The following is a 21,052-nucleotide window of genomic DNA, read 5'->3' as shown; positions in this document are numbered from 1 at the left end:
CATGTTGCAGGCTGAGGGAATGGAATACATTTTTTTTTCTGTTCTACTTATGTGTCACTTTTGAGTTGTAAAACATCAGTGAGTTGAACAGTCGACAAGATGATGTCATTTTTACAGTTATTTGTCATGTTTAGCAAAGATGGAAGTAGTGTATGGTGATGATTAACAGGAAAAAACTTGGAATTACTGACTTTAGGTCAGAGAGTTTGTAGAAATCACATTCAAGCCCTTAGATTAAACGTAACAGGACTGTGTCACGATTTTCCATCTTTAGTGTTAAACTGCATCTTTCCAGAGCACACAAAGGAACCGCTTCCTAATAATTCTAAAAGAAACAAAACAGCTATGTCCTCATAGCCCTGTTTTTTGGGCTTGTTTCTCAGAGTTTGTTGTTTTCTAAAGACAAAATGTCATGATTATCACTTTCACTTTTGCAGACGCATGTTAAACATGAGCATCTGGGTTGCATTTTGGTCACTCTGAGGCACTTTGAAGACTATGTGACTGAATATGGATTCAGGAGGTGTTAAAGATGTTTGACACTGCTTGCAGTTGTTTTCAAGCATGTCTACTATTCAGAGCAAGAAAAACATACAGTGTTTGAGTTGGTTGTGCAGTGTCCAAATATAACAGCATGAGATAAACGAAGGAATTCGTCTGGAGACATCTGTTCAATACAAACAAATTTACTGAACATCTCATATGTAGATGATCATAATTGTAGAGATATATAGCCAGAAAATGACAAGTGTTGATGTGAGAACCAGACTATAACTGTGTGATGTTATCTACTATGACTAATGAACCAACAGTTCGCTTAGTTTTTTATTTAAGCATGTGGCTTCCTTCTAATGGTTTTCTTCTCATCTTCCCAAATGAAACGAGTTAAAGCTGCAGACTCAAATAAACAAGTCTGGTGTGAATGTGATTCAAAACATCCCAATGAGGCTGGTCACCGGCTTTTGTGGTTAAAAGATTGAAAACAGCTTATAGAAACCAACTGTACTGGAGCAACAACCAACAAAAATGTGTTATTTTAATGAAATGTAAGTAACATTTTCTGACATTTAGCTGTATAGTGAAGTAGCTGTGAGCGAGTGGTGTAGCAAGGCACTCCCCATCTCTCCTGTCCTTTCTCGCAAATGCTCGAGGAGAAAAGGCTGTAAAGATGACGATGTGTTACTTTGCGTTCATGCCCTTCACTGATTTACTGGTGACACTTACAGGCTCCGAAAGCGGTCACAGCTCTGTGAGAGAGAGGACGCGATGTTTTCTGCAGCCTCTTTGATTAGTTTCAACTGGACCTTCCATAAGCTGAACACAAATTTCATGCAGCACTAAGCTGTGCAACTCTAAGCTGAGATCTTGGCATTGAATCAGATCACACAGTTACTGAAAACGTATCTGTGTCTTTTCCTTTTCCTGTGAAAAGTCCCCTTTCCCTTTTCATATTCATTACCAGCGCATGAATAAGAAGACAAATATTTCGCTTTGACCCACAGACATAAATCCTAACCGTTTCTCTTTTCTCCCCTCCTCTCTCCACAGTTACAAACCCATTGTTGACTACATTGACACTCAGTTTGAAAACTATCTCCAGGAAGAGCTGAAGATCAAACGCTCGCTGTTTAACTACCACGACACCAGGATCCACATCTGCCTTTATTTCATTGCCCCGACAGGACACTCCCTCAAGTCCCTGGACCTCGTTACTATGAAGAAACTGGACAGCAAGGTACGCACATGTGACACACAAGCATGCATCTATATTTTCCCTCTGGAAAAATGCAAGTGTGTTTGAATAATATTAGTCTGAAATCAGACTTCCCTTTCCGCGTGACTGGTTTGAATTTCACTGAAACGAGGACATCCCTGATCTGCCTACCAGGGTGTGGACTCTGTGTCCCAAAAGAGAAGAGTAAAGTTAAAACAAAAATGTTCCAGTGACTATGCAAGTTTCCATTTCATCTTTTTAGGATTTCAAGAAGAGTTCACTCGGCAGTGTTTAGGCTGAACTTATTTGGCTATTTCTGTGGAAAAGGATTAATGGTTTGAACTGTAATAGTCGTGATTTGGGGAAAGAGAACCTCTCCATGAATAGTTTTACACCTAAAAAGCCAGCATAGTGAAAATATTTGATTTGGTGTTTTAAGGGACAGATTCTTATTTATAAAAAGATATTTATGTCAGTTTAAACTACTCTCCTTCCAATACATCAGCATCACAACCCTCTAATTCACTCTGAGATTGAGTTTGGTATATGTTTGCAGGTCAGCACACAGCTGTACACCAGTCAATAGTCAGATTCAGGAACACATTGATTTGTGGCTTTTTCATTGTTGTTGTGAGTATTACTGCACAGATTATTGCTCCATGGATCTATGATTTGCTGTATGTGATGAGTGTATCTCACTGGAGATGCAGTCGTTGGGATTGCCTTCATTAAATAACAAATGGAAAAAAAAAATCTCATCAAAACAGCACTTGGGGCAAAGAAGGGGAAAGGGGGCGGAGTCACTGTGGTGTACATAGTTAGACAAGCCAGATAAGTCAGTTTATGGTCAAAGTTGGAGCCATTTGTATTTATTATTTTATTATTCATATTTTCATTGTATTAAGTGGGCATTGCCTGTTTATTATCTGTTTATTTTGTCATTTTATTCCTGTTTTCATAGTTTAATAAAACAAATTATTACAAGCCAGGGAGGTGAGCTGTAAGACACTATGAAGCAGACAAAACTCAGAGGAGAGTGAATGACGGTGAAAGAGGAGATTTGTATTTTCAGCTCTGCAGGAGCTCGTTTAACTTTAAAGCTGTGAGGCAGTAAACTCACACAGGAGTTGTCACATTTCACTTACAAAGCTTTATGTAGAAGCCATAAGCCATTTGTTGTTTTCTGTTGTGAATTTGTATGAGATTGCACCAAATCAATACACTGTAAGGTTCAGCAATCAAATTTTATTCGATCATTCAGATTGATCTGCAGTGGTTGCGATTAGTTTTTCAGTCTATTTAACTCCTAATGGCACTGCTGTAGAGCTGATGAAGTGGTAGCTTTGTCTCTGTTTGTTTCTGTTGGTGCAGTGATAATAAATCCAGAATAAAGCAGATGGTCAGCTTGTGACCAACCCTGCTGGCTTTCCCCTGCCAACAGCCAAGCCATCTCTGCCAGAAGTCTCTCAATACTCTTCATAATAAAAACTAGATACCTCAGCCAAATGCCGCTCTACAGGGACACTTAATAGTTTTATGGCATCAGAAAAGTGTATAAATTATTTATGCAAAGGCTCTTAACTAGAGTCTTCAGCTTTCAGGAACAAATTTGATTCAGTATATTAAACCCTTTCTTAAAAACCCAAGGGTTTATTCTTTTCCTTTTGAAGTACTTTGTTATTACAAAATTAAACCAGTGCTTCTGGTATTTTTACTAAAACTATCCTTTAGGGATACAAGAGTACTAAACTAACCTGTGAAGGAAGCTATGAGAACTTTAGAAAAGGACAGAAACCCAAATTTAGGACTCTCCTTACTGTGAAACGATGGCGCTGACCACCGAGCCCGTGTGCTGTCTTGATGTGCCAACAGAACGATCAAAACCTGGCACGCTACATTTGCCAACTGTCTCCTTATACCACCCAAATGAGTACAGTGAACACAGCCAAGCCATGGCCTCTGCTTTGACTCATCCAACTTACCTGAGCTAAATATACTGTAGCAGAGCAGCTACCACAGCCTAAACTTTATGTAGATCCATATGATTAACATTTTCTTTCTTTTGATTCTCCAGTGTAACAATCAGAGACATTTTAGATATACACCTTTTAAACATTTTTTTGCACAGGTTCACAAAGTGTTTCCGGTTTAAACCGGAAGAAATGTAGGCTTTATTTTTTATCCCTGATGATTTACACAGTTCAGAACCCACCAGTGAGACTGCGGGTGTTCACGATGAGTACCACTCTGACCTCAGTGGCTCTGTCCCAGAAATTTTTCCACAATGTGCAGTGTGTTTGCTGTTGTATCTGAAAACAAGCCAATGTTGAGTAACTGCAATGTGGAAGTGACACTGCTGTGTTTTACAGGGCAGATGGACTTTATGTGTGCAAGGTTCTCTTTCTAGATAGATTTGGAGGCAACCTTTAAGACCCCTGCAAACCAAGCAATATTCAACCTTTGCACATTTATGAGATTTCTGTCTTATTTCATGTTTATGGGCTCTGGATATCTGGAGGGTGACCACAGAAAGTGCCTACTTTGTTTTGCACAAACAAAGACAAAAAACCAAATGGCTTTAACAGAATGCTTTAACAAAGTTATTTTATGTTTGTGCAATCAGTTTATTATACCAGTTAGTTTTCAACAGATTACAGTTGCGTTTACAGCCTAAAATCTAATTATTAAACATGCAGAACCAAGAAAATTGCTTTTTAAAAACAAAAAACAAAAAACATCCCAGTAGCTGGAAATTGTTTTTTTTATGGCTCAATAAATCAGGGCTATGTGTTTTTAATATCAAATTTAATGCAGAGACATATCCTTGTCAAAGAAAGCATCATTACATTTTGTGTAAATCTTAAGTTGTATCTGGAAATGAAAAAGATAAATGAACAGATCTGTCCCCTCTGACAGATAGCCTTGTCACAGGAAAAACCAGGGAAGGAGACCAGAAACAGCTTTTCCCTTCAGTCTGTGTATTTTTTTCTGTCTAACCCAGACAATGGTGTTTTTCTTGTTAACGAATAAGCCCTCCCCACACAAGGCCCGTAAAGTAAAATGTGGTTTTTGGTAAATGAAGGCAGGAAGAGAGATAAGAGTCTGAAAGGAGTGTCGTTTGTTTTAAATGAAGGTTTTTACTCTTTTTGTTAACGGATGGGAAACATTGCTACTTAACTTTTTTAATTTAAGAATGTAAAGGAGTGAGTTTATTGAGGTTATTCGGTGAAAGGATTCATGCCTCCTGCTTAACTTTAAGAATACCTTTTTAATTTGTGATGTAATCCACTGTCACATGGCTAGGTTAAGTTCCATTTTGCTGTTTTTGGTTATACCGTTTTACCTGTTTGTGGCAGATGAGATGTTTTCCAAGGTAAAAATGGAAGGAGAGACTTGACGGAGCGTTACTGAAAGGACACATACATGCTGGGGTTCTAAAAGTAATAAGGAGTTGGCTTCCTGACTCCTGTGGTGCTGTTTTCCCATATGAGCTATGAACAGTGTCGGCACAATCAGGTCAGGGCATTGTCCGCTCCTTACATATAGCACACAGTGGTCCTGAAAATACTCGCTTTGGTTCAGGAGAAGCTGCTGCCTGAGTAGATTGTGCATGGGACAGGACACGTCATGCTGCCCACTTGCCATGAGTCCTCCCGACCATGCCTACGCTGTTCTCACATCAGTGCTGTGTGACATTATCCACAGTCAGTGGCAGCTTGCAGGTTTGAGATCTTTTAAACCCTTATCTGAGTCTGTGAGACATTTGTTGTGTTCCTGCTTTTATTGCCATCAGGTATTATTTAGGCTTCCAGGGCGTGCTTGAAAACATCTTGCTAAACATCTATTTTTATATTTGTAGATTCATTGCGACTTTCCCAGAATCTTCTTATCCAGCAGCGTCCATAAATCAGATTAAAAAAAATCAGGAAATGCTCCAGAGCGTCCCCAAGAGTCATCATGTGTTTATTTTTTCTTGAAAAAATAAACACATGATGCATGCAATAAGTAATTTATCGTAGCAGTGTTATATCTCTAAATAAATCCAGCCTTTAAAAAAGGTGACTAATTGACTCCACAGCAGTGTTGTACTTCAATTTCTTGTTCACCAAAGCCCACGAATTATAGGAACTTCATTATTAAAACTGAGTTAAGCAGCTCATTATCCACATAATTATGTAACACAAATGATAATAATGGGATCCATTCATATTAGGTGTTTTCATATTGTTCTGTAAGCGTTTTCATTATTAAGGCTCAGACTGTATCAGCATGGTCTCACCTGCACACAGAGATATTTCCCTGTATAACATTAAATGACAAAGTGCCAAAAATATTGGGCTGTTTTTTCAGGGATGATCTTTCCTGTGAACTGCTCTAATGTGGTCACAGCTGGTGCTCCTCGTCCCTCAGAACAAACATTAACTGTTTGGGAATGATCTTTGGTCAGCTGGGAAAACTCAGTTGTGGGAAGCGAGCAAATATAACACCGAGATTAGTTAAATTAGTTTGTTAAATAAGGGTTAAAACTTGATACTGGCCACCCTGCTGCAAATTAACGAGCCAACAAAGTATGATGAGATTCAAATTTGATTTTTAACAAGCCCTGACTCATGCTCTAAGGCGCGCTGTGGAATTGCTGAGTGGATCTGTGGGAGTCCTGCCCATCTTCCCAGTTGGTGATCTGGGAAATGCAGCCGTACAGAGGAATGCAGACAAACTGTGTGTTTATTTCTTCACATCTGCTGCTGATTGTAGATGGAGCCGAGTTTGTTTTCATAATCACTGTTTGTTTTATTTATCAGTTGGGGTTCTGATTGGGCTTATTTGCTATTCAGTTAACTGTGCATGGTCTTATAGATGCGCTACACAGCTGTTTAAAACCTCAATATATTTAATGTGGCTTTAATTTTTTTTAAACAGTGTTTGCTCATGATGGTTAGATGGCAATTGCTGTAATCTGTCATGATCTGAAAACATTTGGGTGTTTCCTGTGCATCCTTTTGTTTTGTCATGTCAACGTTTAAACCAGGCTAAACCAGATTCTTCCATGATGTAACACAAAACGTCTTTGCGTTATCTTTTTTGGAAGACTCCACCACATTAGCAACAACAGTGCAGTGCACCACATATTTAATAACTATCTCACTTTTTTTTTGTCATTATTTCCGCAGGTCAACATAATTCCCATCATTGCCAAAGCGGACACAATCTCCAAGAGCGAGCTTCATAAATTCAAAATAAAGATAATGAGCGAGCTGGTGAGCAACGGCGTCCAGATATATCAGTTCCCAACAGATGACGAAACTGTCAGTGAGATCAATGCCTCCATGAATGTAAGTAACATTTTTGGCACAAAAAAAACAAAAGTTAAAACATTCTTTGTTTTGATGACGGTAACATATGCTTTGACTAAAACACCAGAAATAAAGAGTCAATGTTTCAATGCAGATGAATTATAGTCTCACATTTTTGATTGTAAAATATTTATAATATTTGCAAACACTAGCTAACCGTGTGTATGTAGCTATATATATTGATCATATGTTGTTGGACCCATTGATTACACTGATTTGCACTTTTCTATTCTAGTTCTGCACTAGTCTGCCTATGCAAGCATAACCGTAACAAGCACTCTGAGTGCTCAAACCTGTGCCAAGGGAGCTCACTCTCTGGGCCTTATTTACTTTTAAGGGAACAGTATTGTATTTTGTATATAAACTTCATGGAGGAGTAGGTAATGGATAAAATGTATTGATTTATAAATAACTGAGTATGAAAAACTTGAGCGTATTATATAATACTTTACTAAAGTATACGTCTATCCAAGGAGTCAGCTCATTTTCTTTCTCTTCATAATGCTTTCTTTAAAGATATAACACATTTTGGGGTCAGTGTGAAAGAAAGGCAGATGTGAAATTTGTGAGGTCAGAGGTCAAATGTTACATGATATTTGGATGCAAACTATTATGTGATATTTGGAATCCCCATATATCCCCATAAATCAGTATCACTTGTCAATACAAACAAAGACAGTAAATTTTAAGCATAGTTTAAAAGATAAAAAGCATTTTATGAAAGTTTGACCTTACTTGACCTTGAAGAAGAGGTCAGAGATCCAAAGTAACGTTATATTTAGATTCACCATACATCATTACCTATATGCCCATATGTTGCTAGTACAAACAGTAGCAGTAAGAAACATAATTTTAAATAGCTCTGTGTGGCATTATTATCACTTTGACCTTCACGACTCCACTCTACAGTCCTACAAAGTTTTATCAGAATTCATGCAAGACTTTTAGAGTTGGTGTGTTTGCAGACAGAATGACAAAATTGAATGCACACACACGCAAGCGCTACCAAAAGTGTAACCTCCTTGGTGTAGGTAAAAAATTTTAAAAAGTGCCTAAACTTTATGATATTACTCCAACTTAAGTTTCATCTTACAAGTGGGATTACAATTAAATGTATGCTGCAGACTTTTGCTGAAGCATCAGGCACAAGTGCATTTTCATGAGAATATCTGTCTATTTTTAGATCAGATTTCATTATGCCTCTCATTTAATCATAATGTTTAAACACACACCCACGCATGTACAAAAATGGTGAACAAGACAGCATTTGGTTCTCCGAGGCACTGTCCTTGTACAGTATCCCAGTCTATTCATAGTTGGTTACATCAGCACCCACACTCGCCAGCTTGCTGGTTCCTCTGAGCTGTAACCAGCCAGCTGGTTTCAACTCGCCATCTAATTTTTGAGGTAGCGTGTCAGGCATGTTTCCCCTGCGATGCCTCCTCTTCTTAATGAAGCATAGTAGCTCCGAGAGCAATAATAAAGCGTGTGTGTTTAATCACTTCAACAAAATAGGTCTCCCATCTGAGCCGCGGTTGGGAGACCCATTTTGTTTTTAAAACGTGAAACCGATCACTGGTGCAGCTCATATGTAAACATGGTTACGCTTTGCACTGGTGTGGTTTGGTTGTGAATTATAAGAGAGCAGACAAACACAGTGAAACAGCTTATCCTTGTTTTTCGTTTTAGTACAGTTTACACCACAGCCTACTGAAAATTGACTTGTTCTGTGAAGAATAAAAAAAATCTCTTTAGGGAGTGTACCCTGGTCCCCTGGTTATTGCACCAGTAAGAACTTTTTTTGTAAAAAGCTTTTTGACACTAACCTGTTCTTTGCAGGCTCATCTGCCATTTGCTGTAGTCGGGAGTGTGGAAGAGGTCAAAGTGGGGAACAAAGCAGTGAGGGCCAGACAGTACCCCTGGGGTGTCGTTCAAGGTGAGAAAGGCTGACAAGAAATTTAACCACAATATGTTGTGTTTGTATTTTACAATCAAATAGCTGGTTTATTAAAGGATCATTTCTTGTTTCATTAATTTTTCAGGACTACTACAAAAATAAAGTGTTTTTTTCTTGTAATATACCACATATTATATATCCTCAGTTAGAGAAAATGGTTATATTCCATAAAGTACTAGTCACAACCGGCAATGTTTTTTTCCAGTCCTTTGTCCAATGTTGGTGAGCCTGTGCAAATTAATATCTGACAGGAGTGGCACCCTGTGTGCTCTTCTGCTGCTGTAGTCCACCTGCTTCAAGGTTTCAGGGTGTTCAGAGATGCTCTTCTGCATACCTTGGTTGTAGTGAATGATTATTAGTTTTGCCTTGCTATCAGTTCAAAGAAGTCTGGTCACTCCCCTCTGACCTCTGACATCAGCAAGGCCTTTTCTTCTAGAGCACTGCTAGTCATAAGATATTTCCTCTTTTTTGAACCATTCTCTGTAAACTCTAGAGATGCCTGTGTGGGGAAAAATCCCTGTAGGTCAGCAGTTTCTGAATTACTCAGCACAACCACTCTGGCACAGAAAACCATGCCACATTCAAAGTTGCCTAAGTGACCTTTCTTCCCCTTTCTGATGCTCTTGTTTGAATTTCAGCAGGTCATCTTGACCTTGTCTCTTTACCTAAAAGTACTAAGTTGTAATTGGCTAATTAGGCATTTGCATTATTGAGTGTTTGAATAGGCGTACCTAATGTGTGACAGGTGAACGTTTGGGATATGGGCACAAACGCTGAACTGTTGTACAGTTGCTGTTACGCCGTTTTATAAGTTTGCTTGATTTTCTTGTTTTTGCTGTGCTGTGAGTGTGGCTGAAAGTGGTCATGTGGGATTTTTATCTTTTGTTTATTTTTATATATCTGAGGAAGTAGGTGACTCAGTGTCCTTGTGCCTGTGTTTGGGTGTTCATGTGGATGTTTTGCCATATTAAAAGTCATACCAGGCAGTAACTCTGTATTTGAGAAAGTAGAATGAGAAAAACAATAAAGCCATTGGAAAGAAAAGTAACCTGCAGGAATCACTGAATTATTATGTATAGTAAAAAATAATATATGACTGACAAAGCTCTGAATCATATGATTCATTTTTAATTAAAAACAAAACAAAATAAAAACTAGTAGCTGGACTTAGAACTTTTTGTTGTTCTTGTTTTTTTATTTGTTTTTTGTTTGTTAAGGACGTTTTACTCAGTTAAGCATCCTTGGTGAAGGATGTTTCCTGCACGTGGCAGAGTGGCGAGTGCATCCCACAGTTTTCCTGTTTATTTTTACCCGTTAATGCAGAATGCCCTCCACAGCTGACGGTGTCACTTTATGCGGAGTGACACTAAAATGAAGTATGGAGATTGTTTTGTCAGTGTCTCTGTGCGCACGCAGACAGTTTATCATTAACGATGTCTCGTCTTTAGCTTCATGCATTGTGTTTGTAGGCGTGCAGAGCCTGGATGTATGCCTGGATATTGGCATGAATGCGTTGCCCGTGGAGACGTCACTTCTCGAGTCGGGTTTCTTGGGATTTTTTGTTTCCCACAGCTCATTCCTCTGTGTTTGTCAATGATGGTAAACAGTTTAATTTAATAATGTCACACACACACACACACACACACACACACACACACATGTCTGGTTTGCTATCCTCGTGGGGACATCCCATTGACATAATGCTTTCCCTAGCCCCTTACCCTAACCCTAACCATTAAAAATGAATGCCTAACCCTAACCCTTACCCTAAACCTAACCATAACCTAATTGTAACCCTGACAGTAAAACCGCATTTTGAGTGTGAAAATTGCTTTCAACCCCGAGGGGACCTGGATTTTGGTCCCCACGGTGCAGAAAGTCCCCACCAGGATAGTAAAAGTCAGATTTTGGTCCCCACCAGGATAGTACGAACCCGTACACACATACACACACACACACACACACACACACACACACACACACACACACACACACAGATTTGCTATGAGAATATAGCTGCTCATGTGGGAGTCATCCTCTCAGAGAACCTCGCTCACTCCCTTCCACTCTCCCTCCATCTCTTGCTTCCTTCCTTCCTTTTTCGTTTACTGCTCCCTCCCTCACACGTCCTCTCTTCCTCTCCTCTCTTCATTATCTACTGGCCACTCTCATTCTCCAACCCTCAGGAGGACACTGTGGTTATTTCTAAAGCCTGCTGCGTGTCTCCTGTGGGATGGATTCCTCTGGACTTATCGGTCACTGTGCTGCTCTAGTCCAGTCACCCATCCGACAGACTGGTGCTTACTGCAAAAACGTTTTGTCAGCCCTGCTGTAAGCTCATTTCTTTACTGCTTGCTTTTCTTATTTTTACAAGTGTTCTTATATATTACACAACACACAATAATGTAATATAGTTGCAAGCAGGTATGTAGTATTTGTTTATTTTTGTATTTAGAAACAACTATAATTTGTGCAGTAGACTCTTGAAGCTTGTTGTTGTCTGCATGGTATTGTCTCATCAGTAAAATCCATCAATGTCTGGCATCAAAAGTCTAAATTGATGGGATATAATACAGCAAAGCTGCTTCCATTTTGACTCAGCCCTGCTTTCACACTGATTGCTCATCATTCATACAACACACTTGTCACAGTATCTGAGCACAGAGGTCTCTGTGTTTTACAACATGCAGCTGACTGAAGGGAGGCTCTCTATCTGTGGAAACAGTTTGTAGATGCCAGATGTCTTATAGATGGGTTATGGTAACCTCTTGAAGAGTCATGAGAAATTTCCATGAGCTTGAAGAAAGACAGACGAGGGCTGTCTGCTGACTAAAAGAGTTATTCAGGGGGTCTTTGTGTGTGTGTGTGTGTATTTTATCTTCCCCAAGATCTTATTGTGCTGTTATCTCTGAACTCCAGACATCTGTGACACGTAGCAGACCTTCTCTACAGCTTTCAATGTGTTACTATTCACGCAGATAGAAAACAACACAAAATTCAGAATATTTTTCTGGTATCAAATTACACATCCCTAATCACATAAACAGTAAATACTGTGAATGTGTAGATTTATGTAAGTTCAGAAACGTACATTTGTTTTTGATTTTAAAAAAAAAAAGTATTATTCAGCATTAATCTACTCAGTAAAAGTATCACTAAAAGCTACTAAATAATCACATAGATCAAGTTTTTCGCAGACTTATTTTCTTCTGAGAATTTAATTCGTCCGTCAATATTTCGTTGGTTTTAATATTTCAGCAGAAAGCAGAAATAAACAGTGATCCTGGATTTTTAAATTCAGAACTCCTCACCAAGCATGCCTGAAGACTCGTCACCACCCAAACAGCCTCACTGTACAAGGGCATCATTTGACCACAATTTATTAATGTTCTCTTATACAAACAAGTAAAAAAAAGAAAGAAGAAGAGTCTAGACATGGCCCCAGAGGAAATGATCATGCACTGAAGTAATACGAGGTGAGATCACGTCTTTATACTGTAAAAGACAGCACCGCTGGTTCCCACGTCTCTGCATGAAGTACGGCATGTACTTTACAACATGACTCGCTTTTATTACCATTTAAATATCATAATAGTATATACACATAGTATGTATATAAGCCCACAGCAAGACAGTGAGAGATTAGCAAATTGTGAATATTTCCATTTGTTCATCTTAAAATTCTTGAAGAAATCATAAATGACCCAGAACATTGTACATGTGCCCAAATTGTTTTGTATTTAAATGGTTATAACCCATTACTGTACTGTAATAAAATTAAAGGGTTAGGGTTAATGTTCCATGCCAATATTTTCTTGTCAGTGTGAAAACCTGTTGTCAATTTCACCAACTCTATATAGCCCACGCTTGGCTATAAGGCTTTTTGTCAATATTTGCCCAATAAGTCAGTGAGTTGACCTTGAAGACCTTGGTGGATGTAAGCCAGATTTTAATGGATCGTTAACATGACCCAACTCTACACCTCTACTAAGTTTTATCGGAATTGTTTCAAAACAGTTTGAGCTATGGTGTTTACAGATAGAATGACACGCAAACACTATCAAAATCCTACCTACCTCCTTGGCGCAGGGAATAAATATTTGGAAAGCAGTAAGGAATTCAAGGATTCAGCAGAGAGCGAAGGATGTATATGATGAGGCAAAGCTTTCCCTAATCTGTAATATTTATCTTTGAAACTCCAAACATCTGGAAGCCTTTCCACAGACTCATGGAGCAGTTAATCAACCCAGTACAAACCGATCATTCTAGATTTTTAATTGCATGAATGTTTACTTTTGATAACTTTATTTGGAGCCACATCTCTCTTGCTTGCTTCTATATTTCTGTGCATGTGTCTGTGTACCAGCAGAGCCATGTGCTTCTGTATCTTGAGGGCTCAGTGCTGCAGGCAGTTGGAGAGTTGGCCTTCATTCAGCCCTCACGGGGGTGTGGTGGTAGTGGTGGTAGTGTGCAGAAGAGAGGCTATTAGATGCCAAATGAACAATAATTTTCTGTAGCCTGGATGCAGCCCCAGTAAATGGCTAGTTTCTATTTTAACCCATGTTTTTTCCACTAATGATGTGCGGTTAGCCAGCAAATTTGAGCAAAAAATACACGAGTATTTCATGCAGCTGAATGACTGCTGATTTTTGAAATAAATTTTGGTTTCAAAAGAATTTGTTAGTTTATTTTGTGTTTTGTCCTAGTCTAATAAAGGAATGCCTTATTTTTTTTTTAAAGTTACCCTTTATTGTTTTGTTTAAATATTTATGTTGCATTGTTGTATTCTAACGTCATCCTCTGCAGACTTTCACATCTGTGTCCACCTGGAAAAGCTAATTGCCATGCTAATTGTGCTTTTTGAATGCCACCACTGTTGTTTATTCATCCTTAGAGCTTCTGGTGGTATTTAAACATAATGCCTTTGTATTTTCTCACCACAGTGACCTTTCTTCACAAACCGGGTCTGAAGCAACCAAAGTAATCTTAAGGGGTTGCTGAGTTTTGCCAGTAGGTTGATGAACTTGACTTTCAACAAATTTTTTAATGAGTTATGCTTTTATTTTTTTTTAGTTTAGTCAAACAGTCTATTAAGATATCCTTGGGGTCTACTAATACTCCATTCATTGTTCTCCAAATCATTTCCTGTTATTTAAAAACAAAAACAAGAAGAAGCCTACTGAAGATGTTTTTCAAATTAGTTTCCAATATAGACAAAAAGAGAGAGAATGAACTCAGAAGGTATTAAAAGTTTTTATTTAATGTGCTAAAGTCTTGCCCTGTATGTTTGATCTGAATAAATGATGTTGAGATGTTGCACACAAGTTAAACACTTTTAATTTTCATTTTATTTTAATAAGATTTCTCTCAGCAACAGCAGATCTGCAGCAAGCATTGGTCAGAACTTCAGTAAATAATGGCAAATGGACTGCATTTATATAGCTGGTTTATAGTACATCCTGATCTACAGTCCCCCAAAGTGCTTGTTTGACTTTTCTTTCTGCCTGTATTAGCTCTTTATTACTCACTTGTTTGTTTTTCTGTACGAAATGGTTCAGTCCATCTTAGGTTTTCCTTCTATTACAGATCTTAGCTTTGGCCTCAAAATGAAACACATTTTATTATCAGAACAGTCCTTATTGTTTTGATGGGGTGAAGTGACCTGTGTCTGAAGGCTTCAACAGAGTGGATGCCCAGGGCACCCATCATCCCCTTTCCACTCCTCTGCTGTCAGTCTGTGAGGCAGGAAACACTTCCTGCCCTTTCGTCACCGTGAAGGCATTTAAGTGTGAGACTCACTCAAACGTGAAACTAAAGTGAAAGTTCTCTCCAGTTGAACAAGTGAGCATGAAAAGTGCAGAATATGAAGTCTGCTGGAAAAAAAATTGCTTTGGTTGAATTTAATCACTCAGGATGGCGTATATGTACATGCCGAATTATCTGTTTCCTGTGGAGGCTTCACATTCCTGCTTTTAAGAGGAAGAGAGGCTGAGGGAGCGACAGATGGCATGTTAAAGTCATTTGAAAATGATGGCCAGGCACTGAATGAAGGCGTGAAGCAAGGACTGAAAACAACATTATTTGGACACTAGAGGAGTCTAATGTGGAGGGAATATCTAAAATGGCCTCCTGAGTCTCTGCTGTACTAATGGCGTTCTTTATTTGTCCTTTTAGTTGAGAACGAGAGCCACTGCGACTTTGTAAAGCTCAGAGAGATGCTGATCAGAGTCAACATGGAGGATCTGAGGGAGCAGACACATGCCCGCCATTATGAGCTGTACCGGCGCTGCAAGCTCGAGGAGATGGGCTTTAAAGATACAGATCCAGACAGCGAGCCATTCAGGTAGATGGTGGACACACCCAGTGCAACACAGACAATGTGTTTATAGAAAGGCTCACACAGTCAACCAACTGTCAACAGCAATGAAAGGAAACGATTATCTTTTGAAGACTGTGCCTAATCTTTCTTTGTTTCTGTTCTCTGTCCTGGCTTTACTGCTCTGCAGCCTTCAGGAGACGTATGAGGCTAAGAGGAAAGAGTTCTTGGGGGATCTGCAGCGCAAAGAGGAAGAAATGCGGCAAATGTTTGTCAACAAAGTAAAAGAGACGGAAGCAGAACTTAAAGACAAGGAGAGAGAGGTCAGTCTGGAAAAGCCGAGCTGTCGTTTTTTTTTTGATAGTCGATTGCACCTAACATGTCCACATATCACCTTCAGGTGCATTTTTGTCACAAGATCAGAAATAATGTGCACACAGTTTTGCATGACATCTGTAAAACCTGTTGAGTTCAGTACATTTTAGCATATGACAAAGTGTCTGCACATGTGAATGAGCGGACTCTGTTTGTATTGGTTTATCCTAATCACTCATATCTGGCGCCACTGTGAGAAAGTACCAAGACCCTCATCACACTATTTCCCTACAGTGAGGCTCAAAGTTATGACTCAGTGTCAGTTTAGGAAGCTGTGACTACACAGAAAGAAATGCACAGATCAAACACTTTAAGTTATTGTTTGTAACTTAACTGTATGTCTGATCTAAGAAGGTTTGTCTTGGCATTTTTAAATTTTGTGCAGTTTCTACAGTTTACCACCAACTTTCTCAGTGTTGGAAAGAGATGGCGTCTTCGCCTCCCATCATAGTATTACGATTAAAATCTACAATAGTGCATTCTTTCTTTGTTGTACTCGAGGAGTGCATAAAATGTTGCTAAGGGCTCCCAGTAACCATAAAAACCACACTTTAGGTCTATAACACCTGCATTTAATAGTTTCTGTTTTGTTTAAGTGTCTACTTGTCAACGATACAGGGCCCTCAAAAACACTTTGAGCAGCTCTGCAGTGCATCCAATATTATACATACCAAAGTGTTGCACACTGCAATAGCAGATGATGGTGTGTTGTCGATCACAAGGGAAGCAGTGCATGACTAAACAGGGGGATGCCCTGTTTTTCACATTATTTAACCTGCTCTTAATAATATAACCATGCATGATAAAATTATATGCACTGAAAAAAATATAAGAAAAATGTTGTGGAATTTCACCTCAGTTCAGTTTGAGTATAAAAATATTAGTCAGACAAATCCTTCCTAAACTGCCCTTTCTTCTAAAGTTTCGTCTCTCTTGTCCTCATCCCGTTTGTCCGTCACCACACTCGTCTTCTCCCCCTCAGTTGCACGAAAAGTTCGAGCAGCTGAAACGGATGCACCAAGAGGAGAAGAAGAAGGTGGAGGATAAGCGGGGATACCTGGAGGAGGAGATGAACGCCTTTAACAAGAGGAAGGCGGCAGCCGAGACGCTGTCCTTATCTCAGCCCGTCAAGAAAGACAAGGACAAGAAAAAGTAAGGCAGTCCCTCCTTTAAGTCACTCGTGTCATTCTTCTCTCAGTAACAGGAAGCTGCTTCTTTTTTAAACCCTACTCCTTTCTTTAAGTAATCCTCTTGCCTTTCACTGTGTGCCTTCAGAACCTGAAATGATTTTCCTGCTGCTCTTGTCCCTTCTTGTTTTGCTGAGTAACACTGATACACGAGGTTAGCATTCTGCTTAATTCCCGTGGCTTTATGGAGCCTTGAATAGAGCGTGTTTTGCTGCTTTAGACCTGCTGTCGACCTGTCTCCAATACACAACCATTTCAGCTATTATAAAGGCCTGGCATGCGTTAAGGAAACTTCCTCTCCTTTTTGTCCTGCCCAAGCTTAACATTTCCTGTGCTTTCACTCTTTCCTTTTGCCTCGCTCTAATTATTCAGGATACTCAGTGAGGAGGTAGTGAAAACCTCAGAAAGGGCAAAACTGATGTTTCAATAGATGTGCACTCATCGTGTACACTGTTGTTAAATCTTTCACTTTATATTTTCTTTTTAAGTACAGTATTGCATTGAGATGCATAGTGATCTATAGCTCACCCATCACAGCAGGGATCAAGGTGCTACGGTTTTTTTTCAAAGCCCAGTCGGCATTGTTTTGAAATTCCTTCGTTTAAAGCTGCATTCTAGGAACCTTCAGCTTGTTTTGTCTTTAGACCGACTTGTTCACATACTGTTGATAAGAGGCTGTTTTTTTCTGGTTTAGTCTTGGCCTTCTGATGGGATAAAACGATAAAGTGACAACCCTTTATATGCAAAAGGTCAAGTACAACTTGACTGTTGAAGCTATAAAATGAGTTCGATCTTAGACCAACATTTTTGCTCAACCTCCATAAAACTCGTGTAGTAAAACAGAAGTTTTGCTTGAAGTTTCTTGAAGCTGATAACCTTTTGAAATCCTCATGAGAAGCTACCAAATGCAAGTTCAGTACTTGGAACCAACTTTTATCTGCTCAGTTTATCATGAAATGACCTGGCCGCGAAGCTTCTACCTGCCAGTCACTTGTCCTGTGAATATGGGGCACATATATCAAAAAATAGCAGTAATTCCTGCACATTCATTCAGGATTTTGAGTTAAAGCTGAAAGTCTGCACTTTAATCTCATATTGATGATTTCAGTTAATATCCACTGTGGTGGCTTACAGAAGCAAGACCATTTCAGACAGTCTAACGTGTACAATGTTCAGGTTTCACTTTACTTCAGTCTGTCGTGTAGCTCCATTTCAGTTCTTTATCTGTGTTAGTTTTGTTTTGTTGGCTGGCGGTCCCTTACACACTGTATCACAATCAGAGCTGGCTTTGGGTGAAGCTTGTGGCCGTCTGAGTGGTTAAAAAGCATCTCGCTGTGTATGCCAAGCTTTGTTTAATAGGTGAATGGCAGTGAAGTCTTCATGGTCATTCCCACCAAGTTGACCAGGCATATGGCTCCATCGTGTGGCCGCACACGTGCATTACTTTTGTTCCTGTTGCAGATCTTCCATTTTGTGCTTTTCCGAACATCATTTTTGGCCGTTTCACTCAGGACTGATGTTCGAAGTAATCATCATACAGAGTGTAGTTTAAAAGGTTCACACCTCATTCACCAGCACACGCGCTACGATTTTATCCGAGCTTCCTAACTTCTTTGCTTCAGTGCTCCTTTTCTGATCCCTCTCTTTTATTTCACTTATTATTTCAGTAAAGTCGCTGTTTGTTCATTCGATTTATTTTGTTTATTGTTTGTCGTTGTTTTTCAGTTAATTTATGGGCGCTGTATACCCTTCCTCACACGGCCATGGATTTGTCCTCCATCACCATAGCAGCGACAACATCTGTTTTTTGTTGGTTTGTTTGTTTGTTTGTTTTCGTTTGTTTGTTCTGACATTCCATCTTGATATTGTGCACACGGACCAAAGACACTGAGGATGATGATGATGGTGAAGCCACAGGGAAGAAAAGAGTGAAAGATGGTGAGAGATGATGAGTAAAAATATTCACGTTCCATCAGAGGCCATCTCATTTATTCAGGATCTTTGTTTGTTTGTTTTGCTTTTTTTTTTTCCCCTATGGACACTTTTTAAAATATATATGTATGTATATGCGTTTTGTTTTGCTTAATTGTGATTTAAATATATTGTTGTTTTCTTTTTGTTTCTTCATTAACTATCCACACAAGAAATAAGAGCTCAAAACCATTTAAACCTTTGACTGTTTGGTACTACAACGTAACACCTGGGCAACATTTTTGAAACTCTTCAGCAAGTATTAAAAAAATAATAAAAGAAGATATCAGTAAAGATTTTTGTTTTTAAATACATGATCTTTCTGAAATATTGCCCAGATAAAATGTGTCGGTTAAACTTGGTTAAAGTTAAAGTCGGTTAAAGTTTTTTTTGTTGTTGTTTTTTTTTATCAATTAAAGCCCAAATAATATACTTAAATAGCAATAACTGAGTACCTGTGTACTGCATATTGCATACACATAGGTGCTGACAACGTAAACCTAATAATCTTAAGTCTTTTAAAAAAATAAATAATGTATGCAATATTCTGGTGCTGTTTCAGTTTAACTCATTAAATGTATGTGAATATTTTCTAGAGCTTACCAAGCTTAATATGCAAAATGTAGTTTTTAAATCTGATATTGTTATAAGAAGCACATATGATTGTGTACATTGTCCGTAAGTGATTTAACTTTATTGTAAACGGTGAGTTGATCGTCTCGATGTGACTGTTATGACAGTGGACGCAAACACAAAGCCAGTATATCGACGTAAACCCAGGATTCAGGAAACTATTCAGCTTGATGTAGACGCGTTTACACTCAGATGTAGAAGAGAGCAGCTGTATTTACTGTGTGTCTTTTGGAAATAAATGCAACCCCCCCACACCCTTCCACTCCTGACTTTGATGCGTCTCTGCCATGATTTGTTTGTCTGTATTTACCCAGCGGGGAGCTGAAAGTGAAGCACAGGCAGGTGAAGACTCTCATTCCCTCAGATGCGCATTAAGACAACACGCAGAGGCTGACGGCCCTCGCTGTAACCAAACAGCTGTCAGCTTGAGGCAGTGTTTCCTGTGTAGCGATCTCTAATTGAAGAACAAAGTGCTGTTTGCTCGGCACACAATCCTCCCTGCTTTCACCATCGCTGCTCACCTCTGTTGGGTGTGGCTGTGTGTTTGTCAAAGGAGTGAGAGCTTGGAAAAGGTTTATGTGAAATGCATTGACCTTTTATGCAATTTGTGTGTCCTCCCTTCAGTTTGTATTTCAGCCTTTTCATCATTCCAGTATGAAAATATAAACTATGGTAACTGGGAACAGAGTGGCTTGTATAAATTGACCTAATTCCTGTCCAGGTCTATCTTAATGGAAGAAAAATATGACAAACGATTAAAGTAAACTCACCCTACTAAACCCGTACGAGCTGACGCCGGCCACATCCTACCCAGTTCCTTCCCCACTTCAGTTCTTTTATTATTTAGAATTTCTCCAGATTTCTTTTCTGGACACTCCATCTGTAACTTCTTCGCCAAAGGGATCCCTGACCACCCGATTGAGGTCATGGGTCATAAAAGGTGGATCTTCATCAACCTCAGTCATCGCTGCTGCTTTCTGTGAGCGTCTGCCTGGGCCACCAACTGGGCTCATAAAAGTGACCGGGATCTTTGTTCACTCCGTCCACCATTCTCTGTCAATAAATAACATTTTCTAATTGAATGCAACTTAATTTACAGAGGTGCTTGCTCGTATTGAATATGACCAAAATATCAGATGGATGAGGTATATTGTATTTTTACTGCACAAAACACTCAGTTTGTGGGTTTTTTTCTATGCTAGACTGTGATGTCAGTGAAGGCAGAAATCCTAATATGGTCATGTTATGAATACAGATCTGGCTATGAGTCCAGGGGCATCCCCCTTTTTCCTGTCACTAGTGTTAACTAGCTGCTGTATGATGTAACAGGTATAAGTGCATTTCTTTTCTACATTTATATATAAATGCTATATTTATTATCAATGAAAAACTACACAGACTATAATAATCTGAGATATTTTATTGGGTAATTGAGACGGTTTTCCGTTTATTGTGAAGGATCTGCCAGCATTGGTATTATTCCGTCTACCACCTGCAGAGTTCACTAGACCTCATTCAGCCCTACAATATGTTCAGAGCTCTCTC

The 21,052-nt window shown here is 39.1% G+C and overlaps 1 protein-coding gene across 3 annotated transcripts in view; it reads left to right on the top strand.

The window, feature by feature from the left end:
• Nucleotides 1-21,052, top strand: part of septin8a (septin 8a) — a 35,904-nt gene that overhangs the window by 10,976 nt on the left and 3,876 nt on the right. For 2 of the 3 annotated variants that reach the window (XM_063488491.1, XM_063488490.1), the window contains exons 4-9: nt 1,549-1,735; nt 6,886-7,047; nt 8,908-9,004; nt 15,200-15,368; nt 15,532-15,664; nt 16,699-16,868. In XM_063488491.1, the coding sequence (XP_063344561.1) occupies nt 1,549-1,735; nt 6,886-7,047; nt 8,908-9,004; nt 15,200-15,368; nt 15,532-15,664; nt 16,699-16,868 (918 nt within the window). Of the gene's footprint in view, nt 1-1,548; nt 1,736-6,885; nt 7,048-8,907; nt 9,005-15,199; nt 15,369-15,531; nt 15,665-16,698; nt 16,869-18,628; nt 19,770-21,052 lie in introns of those variants that run through there. The other variant, XM_063488492.1, reaches the window with a different exon arrangement.

The sequence above is a fragment of the Pelmatolapia mariae genome, linkage group LG10_11 (genome assembly GCF_036321145.2).
Source record: "Pelmatolapia mariae isolate MD_Pm_ZW linkage group LG10_11, Pm_UMD_F_2, whole genome shotgun sequence".
Taxonomy (NCBI): Eukaryota; Metazoa; Chordata; class Actinopteri; order Cichliformes; family Cichlidae; genus Pelmatolapia; species Pelmatolapia mariae.
The sequence above is the reverse complement of the archived record's forward strand: the minus strand, read 5'-3'. Positions and strand labels throughout refer to the sequence as shown.